The 16,878-nt window shown below is 42.3% G+C and overlaps 1 protein-coding gene across 8 annotated transcripts in view; it reads left to right on the top strand.

Annotated features, from left to right (window-relative positions):
• C5H6orf118 (chromosome 5 C6orf118 homolog) overlaps positions 1-16,878 on the top strand; it is a 34,478-nt gene that overhangs the window by 3,000 nt on the left and 14,600 nt on the right. For 6 of the 8 annotated variants that reach the window (XR_008526562.2, XM_054558425.2, XM_009242425.4 and 3 more), the window contains exons 2-7: positions 1,095-1,780; positions 2,785-2,907; positions 4,080-4,139; positions 5,473-5,597; positions 11,032-11,090; positions 14,439-14,620. Coding sequence is in view for 6 of the 8 variants with exons in the window: in XM_054558425.2 (XP_054414400.1) it covers positions 1,095-1,780; positions 2,785-2,907; positions 4,080-4,139; positions 5,473-5,597; positions 11,032-11,090; positions 14,439-14,620 (1,235 nt within the window). In the remaining 2 variants the exon portion in view is untranslated. The remainder of the gene's footprint in view (positions 1-1,094; positions 1,781-2,784; positions 2,908-4,079; positions 4,140-5,472; positions 5,598-11,031; positions 11,091-14,438; positions 14,621-16,878) is intronic. The other 2 variants (XR_008526563.2, XM_054558427.2) reach the window with 1 other exon arrangement.

Below are 16,878 nucleotides of genomic sequence, written 5' to 3'. Positions count from 1 at the left end.
CATCTTCCATAGAGTTGGTACAAGGTGCCTTTTAGAGCTTTAAGTGTTCATGCCTTTAATGAATTACAATGATTGTTGTCTTGGAGAATTTGTTCTGTTAATCATTTCTTAAGTGGTTGCTCTGAAGGACTAAGCTGATCAACACCGGCGATTCTCTAGCAACCATCTGCTGAAAGTATTGGCTCCAGTATTCGGCCGCCTCGGTTGACTCGGGGAAGGATGGTTTGCTTCTCAATGGACAGAGGAAGTTTCTCTGAGGAGGGTATGGATGGGCCTGCTGCCCTTTGGCCATCACAGTGTACAGTGTCCCAGAAAGAAACTCTCCTTCTTAGGTTAGAAAACAGCAAATGAGGGGGGCAAATCTGGGCTGCTCTTGTTCTATCTGAAGTGTTCAGTAACATGTTACCTGTACTATAGACCTGCAGCAAAAATGGGAAGAATTTATGGAATGTCTCTGCTAAGCCATGTGCCTCTTTGCCAAAAGTGGTTCCATCTGGGTGTCAATCAACAATTTTGATTGAGATGATGATTCTGATGTTGCAGAGGAGGCAACTGCGGTTCAGCAGCCCTAGGGGTTGGCTCTGTGGTGATGGTGCAGGAAGGGGTGAGTGTGCCACTGGTCATTGAGGAGTTTAGTCAGGGACTGCTGAGACATTTTAGCATTAAGTGACAATACCCCCCAAACCCTTTCTGAATTCCCCGGCATGTGAAATACATTAAAGATGACATCTTTAAGCATCATCATTAAGAATTATAATTAAGATTGTACACTTTTCTTTCAGAGCCTTTGCTAATATTGTAAGAGATACTCTGCTAAATCAAGATATTCTGTCTTTTTCTTATTGGCTTCGAGGGTCCTGAGCTTTGGGGTTGGCTTGCACATCCTGGGGGCCTGGGCGTCTCTCATCTGCAGCAGCACACTAGACCAGGCACGGGTGTCTTTGACTTTTAAGGGCTGGGCCCATGTACTCTGTTCGTCTGTTTCTCTGTAGACCCTCTTTTGGGCAGGGGCTACGCCTCTCAGCCAGTGCACCAGCTGACTTACTGTGGAACTAAGAGCGATTCCTAAGATCCCCCTTTTCTTTTCTGACTAGTGTACCTGAAGTGGAAGTACTGCCAGATGCCAGGTGTGAAGACCCTGTGTAATCTGAAGAAACTTCTGAACCGGCTTCAGAAAGACCACCGGGAGGACGTCTACCTCTACATCTCTGGACACCTGAACCCCAACAAGCTCTACCGGCCTCCCGAGAGGATCTTACAGCACTGGCCCAATGCCCACCGGCCCAAGGGGGAGCGCGCCTCTGAGGTGGGAGAGCCGCCCTCAGGGAAGGTGGCCAGGATGAAGGAGGCCCTGGCCCACTTCACCATCCACACAGCGCTGGTCCCCAGTGAGGCCCAGGACACCCCGCTGTTCAGGTACCTGAACCCCCAGGCCTCTCTTTCCCACACTTCAGAGGAGGATTTCCTTCCAGTGGAGGCTCTCAGAGAGGGGAAGGAAGAAAAGAAAGGAGGCCCTCCTGGACGGGGCCCTCCTGGATGGCGCAGGAGGGAAGAACTCCGGCTGCCCGACTTGAAGGTGCTGCGGTACCAGGAGGCCGGGTCCAGAGGCACCAGGGACCGGCACCACTATGTCAGCTCCTACCTGGCCGGAGCCACCAGCGCAGACAGGTACAGGATGTTCCTGCGTTTCCAGAAGGAAGTGCTCGCCAGGCAAGACCTCCTGAAGAATGACTTCACTGGGAGCAAGGCGGCCGCGGGCCACGAGAGAAAGCTGCAGCAGGTGAGGAGGGCGGCCCTGCGGTGGTCTCAGGGAAGAGCTCTCAGGGCAGTGCTCTCGGTGCAGTGCTCTCAGGGCAGAGCTCCGGGGCAAAGCTCTCGGGGCAGTGTTCTCGGTGCAGACCTCGCGGTGCAGCGCTCTTGGCGCAGTGCTCTCCGTGCAGTGCTCTCCGTGCAGTGCTCTTGGTGCAGCGCTGTGGGTGCAGTGCTCCGGGTCAGGGACAGCCACGACGGTGAGCTGAGGCTCGTCCTCTGAGGCTTCCCTGATACGTCCAGGTAGAATGCAGCACTGTACCAGGTGCCGAGAGCATTAGCACCTTCAATGGGGACAGTTTGGGTGAAATGAAGGAAGGCGCCTTCTGGGAACTGGTCAGCTGGGGGAGGCCCATCGCGGACGCATTGGAGGCCATGTGGCTGCAACAGTAAATCAGATGTTCGTAGGTCAGCAGAGGGGTCTGAGAGAGGGCTTGCCTGGCTGACGGTGGAAGAACGGTGAGGGCGGAGGGAGAGCTGATGGGCACTGTCACGCCCTGAGGTATGCTCAGGCAGCACGTGTGTACAGAAAGTGCTGGTGTGAGGGGAAGATCTACGGTGGGCTGCCAACTCAGAGGAGAACAGCTGACTGGAGGCATCATCTCCAAATGGGGACGATGCACGAAAGGGAAGAAAATAGCAGGCCCCCAGGAAGCAGCCAGGCCTTGGGGTTGGAAGAGAGAAAGGGCCTTGGGGGACTGTGGAGGCGGAGAGTGAACGCTTGAGCACGGGGAGCAAGGGAGTCAATAAAGAAGAAAAGATTTTTTTAAAAAAATCCCGAATCTTGGGCGACCAGGAAAACAAAGAAGCTCAGCAACTAGTGGGAGGGATCAGAACACCCGAGACTGGCCCCCTGTGCTGCCCCGCCCACTCGCCAGGGTGATGGCAGCTGTGTCCTCCCTGACTCCTGAGAAATTCGGTTCTGGAAGAAAAATGAAGCCACCCTGAAGTGGGCTGACTCTGTTTTTCCTCCAGGAGCTCCAGAAAATTTGCACGTGCAGCCCTCAGCAGTTCAACAGACTGCACGTCTTTGGAAAAATCTTTGAAGATATTTGTAACAGTTCTTTGATATTTGGTGATCTCTTGAAAAAAGTTAAGGTAAGAAACATACATCTTCAGCATAACAGTTGAGAAGCTTGCATGAGGTTCTGTGTACATGAATGATCTCAAGCCTCACTGAAATTCTGCTAGATATCACAGGCCCCCTTCTACAGACAGGGACCATCACTCACAGAGCCTCGAGGTCAACTGCCTGCAGGCACGTAAATTGTAAGGGGCCGTGTGGAATCAACATCCAGTTAGCTCATTCCTCAAACCCATATTTTCCCACTAAAGCTTCCTAATTATGCATAACCTTTTATAAATTGTACATAATTATAATTCTAATGATTTAATAATTTAACATTACATGTGTAATGTTATATGAATCCTTATGGAATTATAGGTTTGTTGTAATTTCATGATGAAAGTGATTTTTGGGTGCTGTGGCTCATGTCTGTAATCCTAGCACTTTGAGAGGCTGAAGCAGGCAGATCTCTTTAGGTCAGGAGTTCAAGACCAGCCTGGCCAACATCTCTTCTAAAAATACAAAAATCATCTCTTCTAAAACATCTCTTCTAAAATACAAAATTTAGCTGGGCATGGTGGCACATGCCTATAATCCCAGCTTCTCAGAGGCTGAAGCAGGAGAATCGCTTGAACTGGGAGGCAGAGGTTGCAAAAAAAAAAAAAAAAAAAAAAAAAAAAAAAAAAAAAAAGGACAATGACCTTCATATGGAACCTAAGTTGAGATTATGTTGCTTAAAGATCATGCTATTCTTTAATTTCCCTAATGACAAGGAATGCCTGAATGCCTAACAGTGGAGACGCGAAGGCCTGTTCTCCAGCGAGGCCTCCTCACTGGGAAACTCATCCTGGCAGGCCAGTAGGACTCGAATCCACAGAGCTTCTGCATGGCAGGAGATAATTTGTTGTATTTGTGTCAAGGTGTTTTATGACATTCTGAAATGATCAATATTTTATATTTTATTGTATGGTATTTTATGATATTCTGAGGTAATCAATACTTAATGCTCAAATATGCTTCAAAGATGGTGTGATTTTATCAATGTGAGCACGTATACTGTTTAATGCATTGTAGGAGCATTTTATATTTTTCTGAAATGAACTAAATGAACATTCTTGACTTCGATATTATTTATACACATGAAACGCCTGCACTGTGGCCTCCTCATACATGGCCAGTGGACTTTTTGTTTGTTTCCGTACAGGATGAATATGAACTCTACATGGCAACGCTCCTGGAGTCCCAGCCTGCAGCACAGTATGAGGTGACGATCGATCAAAAAGAGCCTGAATAGACCCTGCTTATCCATAGCTTTGTATTTCATGAGCAGTGGAAACCTCTCTGAATCCAAGAACCCCCATGTGTGCCCCATAATTTAGAATAGCTGATATGTTCTTTGTTATAGAGGAGTTTTATACTGCCTTAATAACATTATTGATAAAGAACTTTCCTTTTGATTGGCATAGCATTATTTATACTCCCAAACAAGCGACATAACTATCTATGTATAAATTGGGAATATAAATGGTTCTCTGCCAGTAATTTCCAAAAACCACTGTCCAGCCATTATCCTGGCGAAATCACTGAGAATGCGTTGTGATGGCTAGTGTGCTGTAAGCTGACTCAAACCCCATGATCTCTTTGTTTAACGGGTAACAGCGTTCCAGGTGTTCCCTTCCAGGGTTGGGTTAAACATGTGATTGGTCAAATAAGAAAATATCCTTCAGGAATAACTTTGTCACTTATAAAACCTAAGAAAATCTAACACTGTAGCTAAGATAACTTTGGTATTTTGAATTCAATACACTTTAAAGATTAATTTTACTTCATAAATTAGGAAAGATAGTTGCTTCTTTTGTATATGAGCAAACGATCACAGCATCGCAAGGAGATCAGTTCTAGTTTGCTTCTTCATGTAAAATAAGATGTAAGTACCATTTTCTTTGTGCTGAGCCTTTTCATAACACAGAAGCAGCCTTTGTCTTTACAAGAATGAGCAAAGCCTCCAGTGGGGAATTTACCTTGTTCCTTACGTTTTGAGATTGAGTCAAAAAGTGGCATACATCCCTATCTCGGTCAAATGTGAGCATGAAAAAATTCCCAGGCCAGCAGGGCCCTGGATGCCTCTTTCTGTGTCTGTAACCCTGGCAGCCCATCCCCTAAGAAGCAGAGATCTCTGTTGCTCCCAATTTGAGCACAGCACTGCTTTACATCTGCGGATGGTAAGCACATTCACATGGCTTCTCATTCACGTAGAGGAAACGATTGCGGTGCCACTGACAATGTGCCTCCAGGACTTTATCCATTATGTCGTTCCCCCAACATGGGCCAACAGGGAAATTCCCTACCATCTTTCCATTTCTTAGAAAAATAAACTTTTAACATACTGAAAAAGGTATTTTACCGGGAACTTCACTGATGGGCCATCCCACCCCCAACGGCCCTCCCTCCCTTAAATCCTCCCAATTTACCTATTTTAACTAGAATGTATATGTTAACCCAGGGCACCTTGAAAACGCATTAATGACAAATAAGAAAGGGAGTCCTCCCACTCTCCCTGTGTGCTTGTCTCACCTCATGTGCCTGGTCCTGCCTAGGCTCTTCTGGCTCAACTCAAGGCGCTGGGGCAGAGGCCGGTGAAGACGGCAGACATGGATCTCGCCAGGGAAGAGCTGAGGATGCTTGTGAGAGCCACAAAAGCAGCCCTGGAGCAGAATGATAGGTGAGGCATGAGGGATTGACCTGATCTATGTTTAGATTCTTCCGTAACAAGGTCTGAAACCGATGTGACAAGCCTGCGGTTACACTGATTTCTGCGTTGCTGAAAACATGCTACTTTTGCTAATATCATGCCTGTCATCTGGCTACTTCTACAGGCCATTGCCTATGTGACTAAGACATTCTGCTAAGTATGGTGTGTCCATGGGGGGGGTTTGGGCAGGTTTCTGAAGGAATCTCCTGTCTTTTTTGGTGGTCCCCTGAAGACTGACTGATAGGTGAGAGGGTTGCAGATCTAAGACACCTTATATGAATGCCCTTATTGTTTTTTTAACTTACAAAGCTCTTCTAATATAACCTCTCTGTATCATTTTCCAGAGTCAAATCACAATTGGATAGGGCATACTGTTTGTATGATTTGAAAAAGATTAAAGGAAATCCACAACATCCAAAATATCTTCAAGAGCACAAAACAAGAAACAAAACCAAAAAACAAAATTTGCCTTCTAGTGTAACTAGAAGACAGAAAACTGTTGTATTTGTTGCTCCAATTTGTTCTTTTTTTTTTTTTTTTTTTTTTTTTTTTTTAATGGAGACTTGCTCTGTCGCACAGGCTGGAGTGCAGTGGGGTGATCTCAGTTCATTGCAACTTCCATCTCCTGGGTTCAAGCCTCCCGAGTAGCTGGGATTACAGGTGTGCACCACCACACCCAGCTAATTTTTGTATTTTTAGTAGAGACAGGGTTTCACCATGTTGGCCAGTCTGGTCTCGAACTCCTGACCTCAAGTGATCCACCCATCTCGGCCGCCCAAAGTGCTGGGATTACAAGCATGAGCTACCACACCTGGCCTCCAATTTGGTCTTGAGGTCTCTCTTACAAGGGTGGCTATGAACTCTAGCCCTCCCCTGATGGGGCTTCGGGGGCTGGTGGAGGATGTTCTCAGGGTACCCTTCATGGGATGTGTCTTCATCCTGGCCTTCAGGCTTAATGCCCAAGTGTCTGACCAGTGACCAGATATTCCTTTCACAAGAAACCTGACTACACTGGCAGAAGCCCTCATGAAGGGGGTGGGTCGCCCCTTCACAGCTGTGGGTGTTTCTCGTTGGGTGGAACGAGAGACTTGGAAAAGGAAAAGACACAGAGACAAAGTATAGAGAAAGAAATAAGGGGACCCAGGGGACCAGCGTTCAGCATATGGAGGATCCCACTGGCTTCTGAGTTCCCTTAGTATTTATTACGGTGTTTCTCAGAGAGGGGGATGTGTCATGGTCACAAGACAATAGTGGGGAGAGGGTCAGCAGACAAACACGTGAACAAAGGCCTTTGCATCATAGACAAGGTAAAGAATCAAGTGCTGTGCTTTAGATATGCATAGACATAAACATCTCAATGCTTTGTTAAGCAGTATTGCCGCCCGCATGTCTCACCTCCAGCCCTAAGGCGGTTTTTCCTTATCTCAGTAGATGGAACGTGCAATCGGGTTTTATACCGAGACATTCCATTGCCCAGGGACGGGCAGGAGACAGATGCCTTCATCTTGTCTCAACTGCAAAGAGGCCTTCCTCTTATACTAATCCTCCTCAGCACAGACCCTTTACGGGTGTCGGGCTGGGGGACGGTCAGGTCTTTCCCTTCCCACGAGGCCATATTTCAGACTATCACATGGGGAGAAACCTTGGACAATACCTGGCTTTCCTAGGCAGAGGTCCCTGCGGCCTTGCGCAGTTTTTGTGTCCCTGGGTACTTGAGATTAGGGAGTGGTGATGACTCTTAAGGAGCATGCTGCCTTCAAGCATTTGTTTAACAAAGCACATCTTGCACAACCCTTAATCCATTTAACCCTGAGTTTGACACAGCACATGTTTCAGAGAGCACGGGGTTGGGGGTAAGGTCACAGATTAACAGCATCTCAAGGCGGAAGAATTTTTCTTAATACAGAACAAAATGGAGTCTCTTATGTCTACTTCTTTCTATACAGACATATTAACAATCTGATCTCTCTTGCTTTTCCCCACACCCTCACGGCTGTTGTCTGGTGTGTATCTAGTTTATTCCTACCAAGATAGCCAGTCTCTAGGAGAGCCCTGGCTGGTAAAAGGTGACATTCAAGTGTGTCCATCAGGTGAGGTACAGAGAAGGCCACAGAACAAAGCACCTTAAATAGCAGATTTGTTACTTACAGATCCCAGAGAAAAGAGGGCAGCATACCTCTCAGGGATAGTAGGAAGTGGGGAGCTGCCTGAAACACACTCGCTCCACCAGCAGGTAGGGGAGCAAGAGAGAGAGTGAGGACCGATGGACCAAGTCTTTTGTTTGGGTCTAGAGTGGGACCCAAGCAGGTTTTCCATGGGGAATTCTGATCAGTGGGTTTAGGGCAAGAAGGCATGAGTTCTGTGGGGTCGCACTGTGATGCAGAGTGCTTTCTGGGTCACTGCAGCATATTCTCATGGCCCATACAGGGTGTGGGGGTCAGTGGGTTGAGGAAAGTAGGTTGTATTTAGCTGTCTCATAGTGGGTGATCACTGGGAGGTGGTTGTTTAAGGCAGATAGCTGAACTGACCATTTTGAGGCACTGGGAGGAGGAGAAGCATGAGAAACTGTGTCAAGGAATGGTGACTGAGCCCTGCTTCTGGAGTGAGAAAATTAAACTTCTGTTCAAAATGAATGCCAAGGCAAAAAAAACAAAAACAAAAACAACAACAAAAAAACCTGAATTCATTGCAAATGCATCCAAAGTTTAAAAATGACTGAAAATAGAAAAGAAAACATTCAGTGGCAGTGAACCAGTTTCCATGTTCCTGCTGCAAAGCTTTGTTTGTGAGAGCAAGTGAGGTTTTGGGAAAAGTTCATGGAAGAGAGAACAGTGGAGATAGAAGGAGGCCTAAAATTGTTCTAAAACCACTTCCAGAGAGAGAATCCACGTAAGTGAGAAAGCCACACAGCTGTACTGCTGGGCTGATGGCAGCATTGACTATGATGGCAGGGGTGTGGTGGTGGGGGTGTGCTGGGGTGGGGTGGGGTTACTTGGGAGAGGGTAGAAGTGAGAAAACAACTTTGAAATGGTAATAATACGTGTGAGAAGGGGGTTAAAGGAAAGGGAGCAGCATCCTTTAGAAATGTCCAGTGAAGGCAAAAGGGGGCAAGAAAGGAAAATTTAGAAACCCATTAAAAAAAGGAAAATCAAGATGCACACAAGCCTTCCACATACTGTCCTTTTCTCCTCTAAACAAGCAAGGTATCCAGGACTATAGAAGGAAATCAAAACAACACCAAAAAAAACAATAAATCAATAATAAAATAGCATAAATTGCTACACTGATGGAAAAGTATCCATTTGAATTAGCAATCTCACATACTACTCCAAATCACTAGTCCAGCCTGCAAAAACGCAGAGGTGTAAACAATCTTTGTCCATACAAACTACTATGAGAAAAGAACAGAAAAAGAGAATCCAAATGATTTACCTGATGAAAGTCCCTGCCTTACCAAGGAATAATAATAATAAAGTTGAACAAGAAGAAAACTGTAGCACAGCACTCCAGGCTAAATTACATGTTCCCAAAGAGCATTTCAGGACATGACAACGATCTTGAGTCATAAATTTAAAAACTAAGGAGAGAAATCAACAACAACAAAGAAGAAATAAAACAAGATAAAAACCGAGGAAGAAAGTAGTTGAAAAAGTCAAAATTATGTCATAGGTCAAGACTAAATTCTGAAATACCCAAGGAAGAATAGTTTTGAAAGAAAATATAGTAAGAGGCATTGGGAAAAAGTAGAAAAATATTTAAAAGAATGTAAATGAGATACAGAAATAAAAAGTCAGAAAAAGTAGATGAAATAGAACAGAAGCAAATAATGTCCAATTCACGTATAATTAAAGTCCCTGAAGAAAAACAAAGCAATAGAACAAATACCTAAGTAATATTTAAAACTATAGTATATAAAAATTTTCTGGAAATAAAACTTTCTTACTATATATATTGAAAAGACTTTCATCATTATTATTAATCCATTGAATCCCCAGTTTCTTAAATTTTTTTTCTTTGAGACAGGGTCTTTCTCTGTTGCCCAGGTTGGAGTGTAGTGGCATGATCACTGCAGTTTCAACCTCTCAGGTGCAAGGGATCCTCCTACTTCAGCCTCCCAGGTAGCTGAGACCACAGGCACCACACTTGACTAATTTTTGTATTTTTTTAAGTAGAGCTGGGGTTTCACCATGTTGCCCAAGCTGGTCTCCGACTCCTAGGTTCAAGTGATCCACCTGCTTTGGCCCTTCAAAGTGCTGGGATTACAGGCATGAGTCACCATGCCTGGCTCCAGTTTTTTTAAAATTGAGGGTCATAATAACCACCCTATTTCTCTCTTAATCTGTGATGAAAAGAACTAATATGTGTAAAAATCTTAAACTGTTAGGCCCTTTGTAGACATTTGGCATTAGATTATTTGCATGTTGATGTTTTAAATCAAATCACAGTGTTGTCCTCAAAATATGTAATACCTGTTAGACTCCTTTTTGTTTTCTCTTTAAATCTATAAAAGATAAGATAGTTGACGTAGATTACTCTGAACCAAGCAGAAGAAACAAAGAGGTTTTTTTCTCTTTTTAAAAGTTTATTGTATTATTTACTTATTTATTTTCTGTTTGTTTTTTGTTGTTGTTGTTTCTTTTTTTAGAGATGGAGTCTGGCTCTGTCTCCCAGGCTGGAGTGCAGTGGCACGATCTCGGCTCACTGCAACCTCTGCCTCCCGGATTCACGCCATTCTCCTGCCTCAGCCTCCCAAGTAGCTGGGACTACAGGCACCCACCACCACACCCAGCTAATTTTTTGTATTTTAAGTGGAGACGGGGTTTCACCATGTTAGCCAGGATGGTCTCGATCTCCTGACCTCGTGATCCACCTGCCTTGGCCTCCCAAAGTGCTGGGATTACAGGCATGAGCCACCACACCCGGCCTCTTGTATTTTATTTTTAATTCAAACATAGTGAAATTTGTAAATTGTATCTGTTGCACAGAATAATAATACACAGGAATGATGCAGTGTATTTCAGCATCAGGAAAGTCTTCCCATAGCCCTTGACATGTTGTTTGCCTTTGAGTGTAAAATGCTACTTTTTTAAAATTTATTTTTAATTTTTTTTTGCCTTCTTCCTTCTTAGCAAAAAAATACCAATAAATTCTACAGGAAGTCATTTATTTTAAATTAACTCTTTAAAGGCTTATGCAATCTTGGTAAGAAAGTATTATTTTGTTTGTTTAACTTGACTGATTTAGGCTGTCATTTAATAAATATCTTCAGAGTATCTGTTGTGTTAGAAAGTAAGCGGATCTATTTTAATTTCTCAACTATAAGAGATTTGTGGTGTAACACAGACAAAAGGAAAAAGATAGAATGGGATCTAATATTTCCCTATTGTTTATCCTCACATTGTAGACTCAGAAATGAACTGGAGACGGAGCTGGCATTGCTGCAGTCTGCAAAGGAACGATCAGGCAGGTGTCTGTGTGATGTCCTTCCTTATGGGTGCTTTTCTGTGACCTTCATTATTTCAGCTGCTGCAGCCTGGCTGCCTGTCTGTCAACTTGGAAGATGCTGATGCTCCCTCTGAGTTTTGTTGCGAGAATTCAACATATTCACCCACATCACCCAAGATCACAGGGCCTGGCACGTGGTGGTCACTGCCTGTTTGTTCTTCATCTTTTTATTATTACTTGTGAGGAAGAATATGCATTTCATGAGGAATTAATTGCATTTTATGAATATTTTATGAAATAGATATTAACATTTTACAAAATAGATATTAAAATTATTTTGAATGTATACAATTTAGAATGCAATTAAATGATAAAAATAAGTTTAAGTATCTTGCTCATTAACCTTGACTGTTTTCCAACTTTAAATGAAATGCCGTTTTCCCTCCGAGTTTGTTAAACACTCACTCATCCTCTGTTTTTAGATATTTTTTCTCAGCGTCTGGTAGGATATGCTCAAGGCCTATCCTGTTTTAAATTCTTAGTAGAGCTTGGCCTCAAAGATCCTTGCCAGAGTGCTTTTACCGCCTTTTTCCCTCTTCTGCCTGTTTCCTCTTTTCTACCTTTGAGCAGCACGGGTGCTGTTAACACTGCTGGATGTCCTTGCACAGGTTTCTTGTCGCCTGATTTGCATCCCCTTGTCCCGCCTGTTCTCTGTCCCAGGCTGACTCTGCTTCTCCTTCCATCCCTTCTCAGGGCTCAGAGGTCACCTGCTTCCCTCCTTCTTCCACCATGTTGTTCGTTCTTTGTAGGGTTCCTCTCACAGATATGAAATAGGACCTATGCTTGGTGTTTTCTGTTTCCTTGCTTTCTCTTAAAACAGGCCCACGATTTAAAAACAAAACAAAAAAACAAAAAAGCAGAAACTTAAGGGCTTTACTGCTAGCCACTAATAAAAAAATGGCAAAGTTTAATAAAAATAATATGCAGTGACTAACTTTCCAGAACTCTAGTAATCTTTCTTCGTGTTCGATCCTAGCCCACTGTTCCCGTCACTCTTTCATTGCGATGGAACAAACCTGGTGCCCCTGGTTCTTCCTGCTTTATTCTTTTCCCAAAGCTTTCTATCTCAGGAGCCCGCTCCTCCAATCATACACATTTGCTGTGGAATGTCCCCATTTTCATACCTCAGTCTTTCCCTATAGTTATGTCTTGAGGGTAGAAAAGGGTGAGGTGGAGGTCACTCCCTGGGCTTGACACTCCTTTTTGCCTCTTTGAACTCAGCTGATGGTTTTGGGCTGAAACCTTCAGCTTAGGTTAAGGTGGAGAACAAATACTTCATTTTGTAGTTTCTTTCAGTTTGTGTAGAAGCTTAACTAACTATGACCATTTCTATCCCCTCAGCTAGCTCATCATGTGTCTACTTAATTTCCCCAAATTTCAAAATTTAATGTCAAAGTTTCTCCTCTTCCAAATTTGGCAAAGTTGAATGATGGCAGTTGCTTCCATCTTGTTTACTATCTACAAGGAAGGGTTGTTAATATTTCTAACTCTTTTGTGCCCATCGAAAAGTAGTAATTGTTTTTTTCTCAAAAAATTAAGTCTCACCACTCTAATTAGTATATAACTGTGCCGATTGATGACAAATTGGCCTTAGCAGTGGATCACTTGATGTCTCCATTTCCTTTCTGTACTCCTTAAATGTTGATATTCTTTGGAGTCCAGCATCTCTTTGGAAGAGTTAACATTTTTTTAAATTCCAAATCTATTTTACCTGCTAAAAACCCTTCTTTTTTTGCTTGAGATCTGTATATCCAAGTGCCTATTAGACGTGGCCTCTTGAGTGTCCCATAGGTATTTCAACATGTCCGAGATTAAACTCATCATCTCCTTCTCTAAATTGGCATCCCCCTGGCTATTTCAATGGATGGTATCACCAAACACATGGAAATGAAAGCGATAGAACATGTGCCAGGCAAATTTCACTCTCCTACCCCTCAACCTCTTCCAACAAAGCTTGAAATAAGTGGCCAAGTTGGGATTGAAACCAAGTTCTTTCTTACCTCCATGCTTCATTGAACTCATTGTTTTCTTTCTAGCTACAGCTGAGCTGAAACCTAGGGCTTATTTTTGACATTGCCTTCTCTACATTGCCAGATCTAGTCAATTACTAAGGTCTATTTTCTTTTTCTATTTCCTAAATAGTTTTTTGTTGCTGTTGTTGTTCACTTCTCTTCATGCTGGGAGTACTATTCTGATATGGTTTGGCTCTGTGTCCCCACCCAAATCTCATCTTGAATTGTAGTTCCCATAATTCCTATGTGTTGTGGGAGGGACCTGGTGGGAGACAATTGAATAATGAGGACAGTTTCCCCCATACTATTCTCATGGTAGTGAATAAGTTTCACCAGATCTGATGGTTTTATCAGTGGTTTCCCCTTTTGCATATTTCTCATTCTGTCTTTGGCTGCTGCCATCCATGTAAGATGGAACTTCCTCCTCCTTGCCTTCTGCCATAATTGTGAGGCTTCCCCAGCCACGTGGAACTGTAAGTGCAATTAAATCTCTTTTGTTTGTAAATTGCCCAGTCTCAGGTATGTCTTTATCAGCAGCGTGAAACAGACTAATACATACCCTGACCCGATCAACCTGTGTGAATGATTGCCATAGCTTCCCAACAGGTCTTTCTGATTCTAGCCTTGTGCTGTCTGATCCACTTTCAGGACACAATTTCACTGGAGACAGTGATCATTGTCTGATTGTGTCTCTCCCCATATTAAAAGCCCTCAACATCTTTGACTGATTTCTTAACATAGGTCACAAATCTTCTCAGATCTGCCCCCCGTTTCCCTCCTAGCATTGTCCATCAATGTCTAAATTCTGTCTTCTGCTCCCACCCAAAACCTTTCTGCTTGTCTAACTTCTCTTTATCCTTTTGTATTTCAACCTAGCCACACTTCTCTGGCAAAGTCATCCCTGAGCCTTCCTCATGCTGTGTCTGATGTTCTTGCTTTGTCTTACCGTTGCACCTTCTACTCTGCCACTGTCACTTTCTTGTTGTTTCTTGTTGGTCTGCATTGCTAAATCACACACTCTGGAAAAGGCTAATTCACCATTGAACCTTTCTACCTAGCCCAGTGTCTGCACAAAAATGTGTTCAACAAATATGTATTGATTAGAGGAATGAATTAAAGGAGGAATACCCTCATTCTTGGGTCAGATTATTTTTATCGACATGCTTTGAGTTTGAATTATATTTTATAGTTATATATACTATAGCATACATAAAATTGTTAATAATACATAATGCTATTAATAATAACTGAGATATTAAACATGGTAATACTTTGTTTTAAAAAATATTTCCAGAATCATCTGAGAAACATATAATTGATGAAGACCAACTTACTCTTATTGAGAAGGTTGAAAAGAAGAGGTGTGAAATACTCAGTAAGTGGGATGAGATACAAGCTCTGGAAAAAGAAATTAAAACAACTTTGGTTCATACTGGAATTTCAGATATCACTGAGAATAGGATTAAAAGCATAGAGGTATGCAACTTATTTATTTAAGTATTTACATTATTCTTTTGCTTGAAGACCTTGGCAAACACATGAAGTAATGTGATTTGGTAATAGGGTAAAAACATCATAAAATTTGGCCCAAATATAGTTTTTATTTCAAAATGTTTGTAGCAAATAATCATAATAATTAAAAGATCTATCAAAATAAGAAAAAAGGAAAGTGATAAAAAAATTCTATAGATTTCTGTTAATAGCCAAAACCTAATTTTTTGAGTAACATGGACATACAGAGTGGAATAATAGCCATTGAAGACTCCAGAATGTGGGAGTGTGGAAGGGGGAAGAGGGATGAAATACTACCTACTGGGTACACTGTACACTATTTGGGTGGTGGTACACTAAAGCCCACCATTACACATATATCCATGTAATACAACTGCACTCATACCCCTAAATCCATAAAAGTCAAAAAATTTAAGAACAGAATTTTAAATTGTGTAGAAAATAACTCAGTGTAACCTCCAGTTGTAGAGTATTTAAGAAATACATGATGTTTTTTATTCTGGTTCTATAGTTAAATATATTTTTCCAGCACTACTTTTATTCTCTTTAGCAGAATTATAGAGCATATAGAAAGGTGTTGGTGGTCCAACCTTTTTTATGAAAAAATTATCTCTTTCTCTTTTACAATCATATGTTCGAATGTTCTGTTTTCTTTTTCTTTTTCTTTTTTCTTTGGAGGGGGGACATGGCTGTGTGCCAATAAAACTTTATTTACAGAAACAGGTGCAGACTGGATTAGTTTTTTGACCCTTGTTTTAGAAGAAAATTATTTAAATATGGAGGAAACGCTATGGTTTACTGTTGTAAGAATCCCCGTGCTATCTGAAACATGTGCTGTGTCAACTCAGGGTTAAATGGATTAAGGGCGGTGCAAGATGTGCTTTGTTAAACAGATGCTTGAAGGCAGCATGCTCTTTAAGAGTCATCACCACTCCCTAATCTCAAGTACCCAGGGACACAAACACTGAAGAAGGCCGCAGGGACCTCTGCCTAGGAAAACCAGAGACCTTTGTTCATGTGTTTATCTGCTGACCTTCTCTCCACTATTATCCTATGACCCTGTCATATCCCCCTCTCCGAGAAACACCCAAGAATCATCAATAAATACTTCATAAAAAAAAAAAAGAATGAAATATTACTGGATGAAATAATTGTACTGATTCTAGCCTTATTTTAACAGGCTAAGTTTTTACACTTATTTATTTTATTTTAGTTTTTATTTTTTTATATTTTAAGTTCCAGGGTACATGTGCAGGATGTGCAGGTTTGTTACACAAGTAAATGTATGCAATGGTGATTTGCTGCACCTATCATCCCATCACCTAGGGATTAAACCCAACATGCATTAGCTATTTTTCCTGATGTTTTACCTCCCTTCACCCTCCTGACAGCCTCCAGTGTGTGTTGTTCCCCTTCCTGTGTCCATGTATTCTCATTGTTCAGCTCCCACTTACAAGTGAGAACATGTGGTGTTTGGTTTTCTGTTCCTGCATTAGTTAGCTGAGGATAATGGTTTCCAGTTCCATCCCTGCCCCTGCAAAGGACATGCGCTCATTCCTTTTTATGGCTACATAGTATTCCATGGTGTATATGTACCACATTTTAAAAATCTAGTCTATCGTTGATGGGCATTTGGGTTCATTCCATGTCTTTGCTATTGTGAATAGTTCTGCAATGGACATATATGTACATGTATCTTTATAATAGAATGATTTATATTCCTTTGGGTATATACAAAAGGGATTTGGGTTTGCTGGGTCAAATGGTATTTTGAGTTCTAAATCTTTGAGGAATTGCCACACTGTCTTCCACAATGGTTGAATTAATTTACATTCCTACCAACAGTGTAAAAGCATTCCTATTTCTCCACAACTTTGCCAGCATCTGTTGTTTCTTGGCTTTTTAATAATTGCCATTCTGACTGGTGTGAGATGGTATCTCATTGTGGTTTTGATTTGAATTTCTCTGATGACCAGTGATGGTGAGCTTTCTTTCATATGCTTGTTGGCCACATGTATGTCTTCTTTTGAGAAGTGTCTGTTCATGTCCTTTGTCCATTTTTTAATGGGGTTGTTTGTTTTTTCTTGTAAATTTGTTTAAGTTCCTTGTAGATTGTGAACATTAGACATTTGCCAGATAAATAGATTGCAGAAATTTTCCCCCATTCTGTGGGTTGTCTGTTTGCTCTGATGATAGTTTCTTTTGCTGTGCAGAACTCTTTA

The sequence above is a fragment of the Pongo abelii genome, chromosome 5 (genome assembly GCF_028885655.2).
Source record: "Pongo abelii isolate AG06213 chromosome 5, NHGRI_mPonAbe1-v2.0_pri, whole genome shotgun sequence".
Lineage (NCBI taxonomy): Eukaryota > Metazoa > Chordata > Mammalia > Primates > Hominidae > Pongo > Pongo abelii.
Note: the sequence above shows the minus strand (reverse complement) of the source record. Positions and strands in the feature narration are given on the sequence as shown.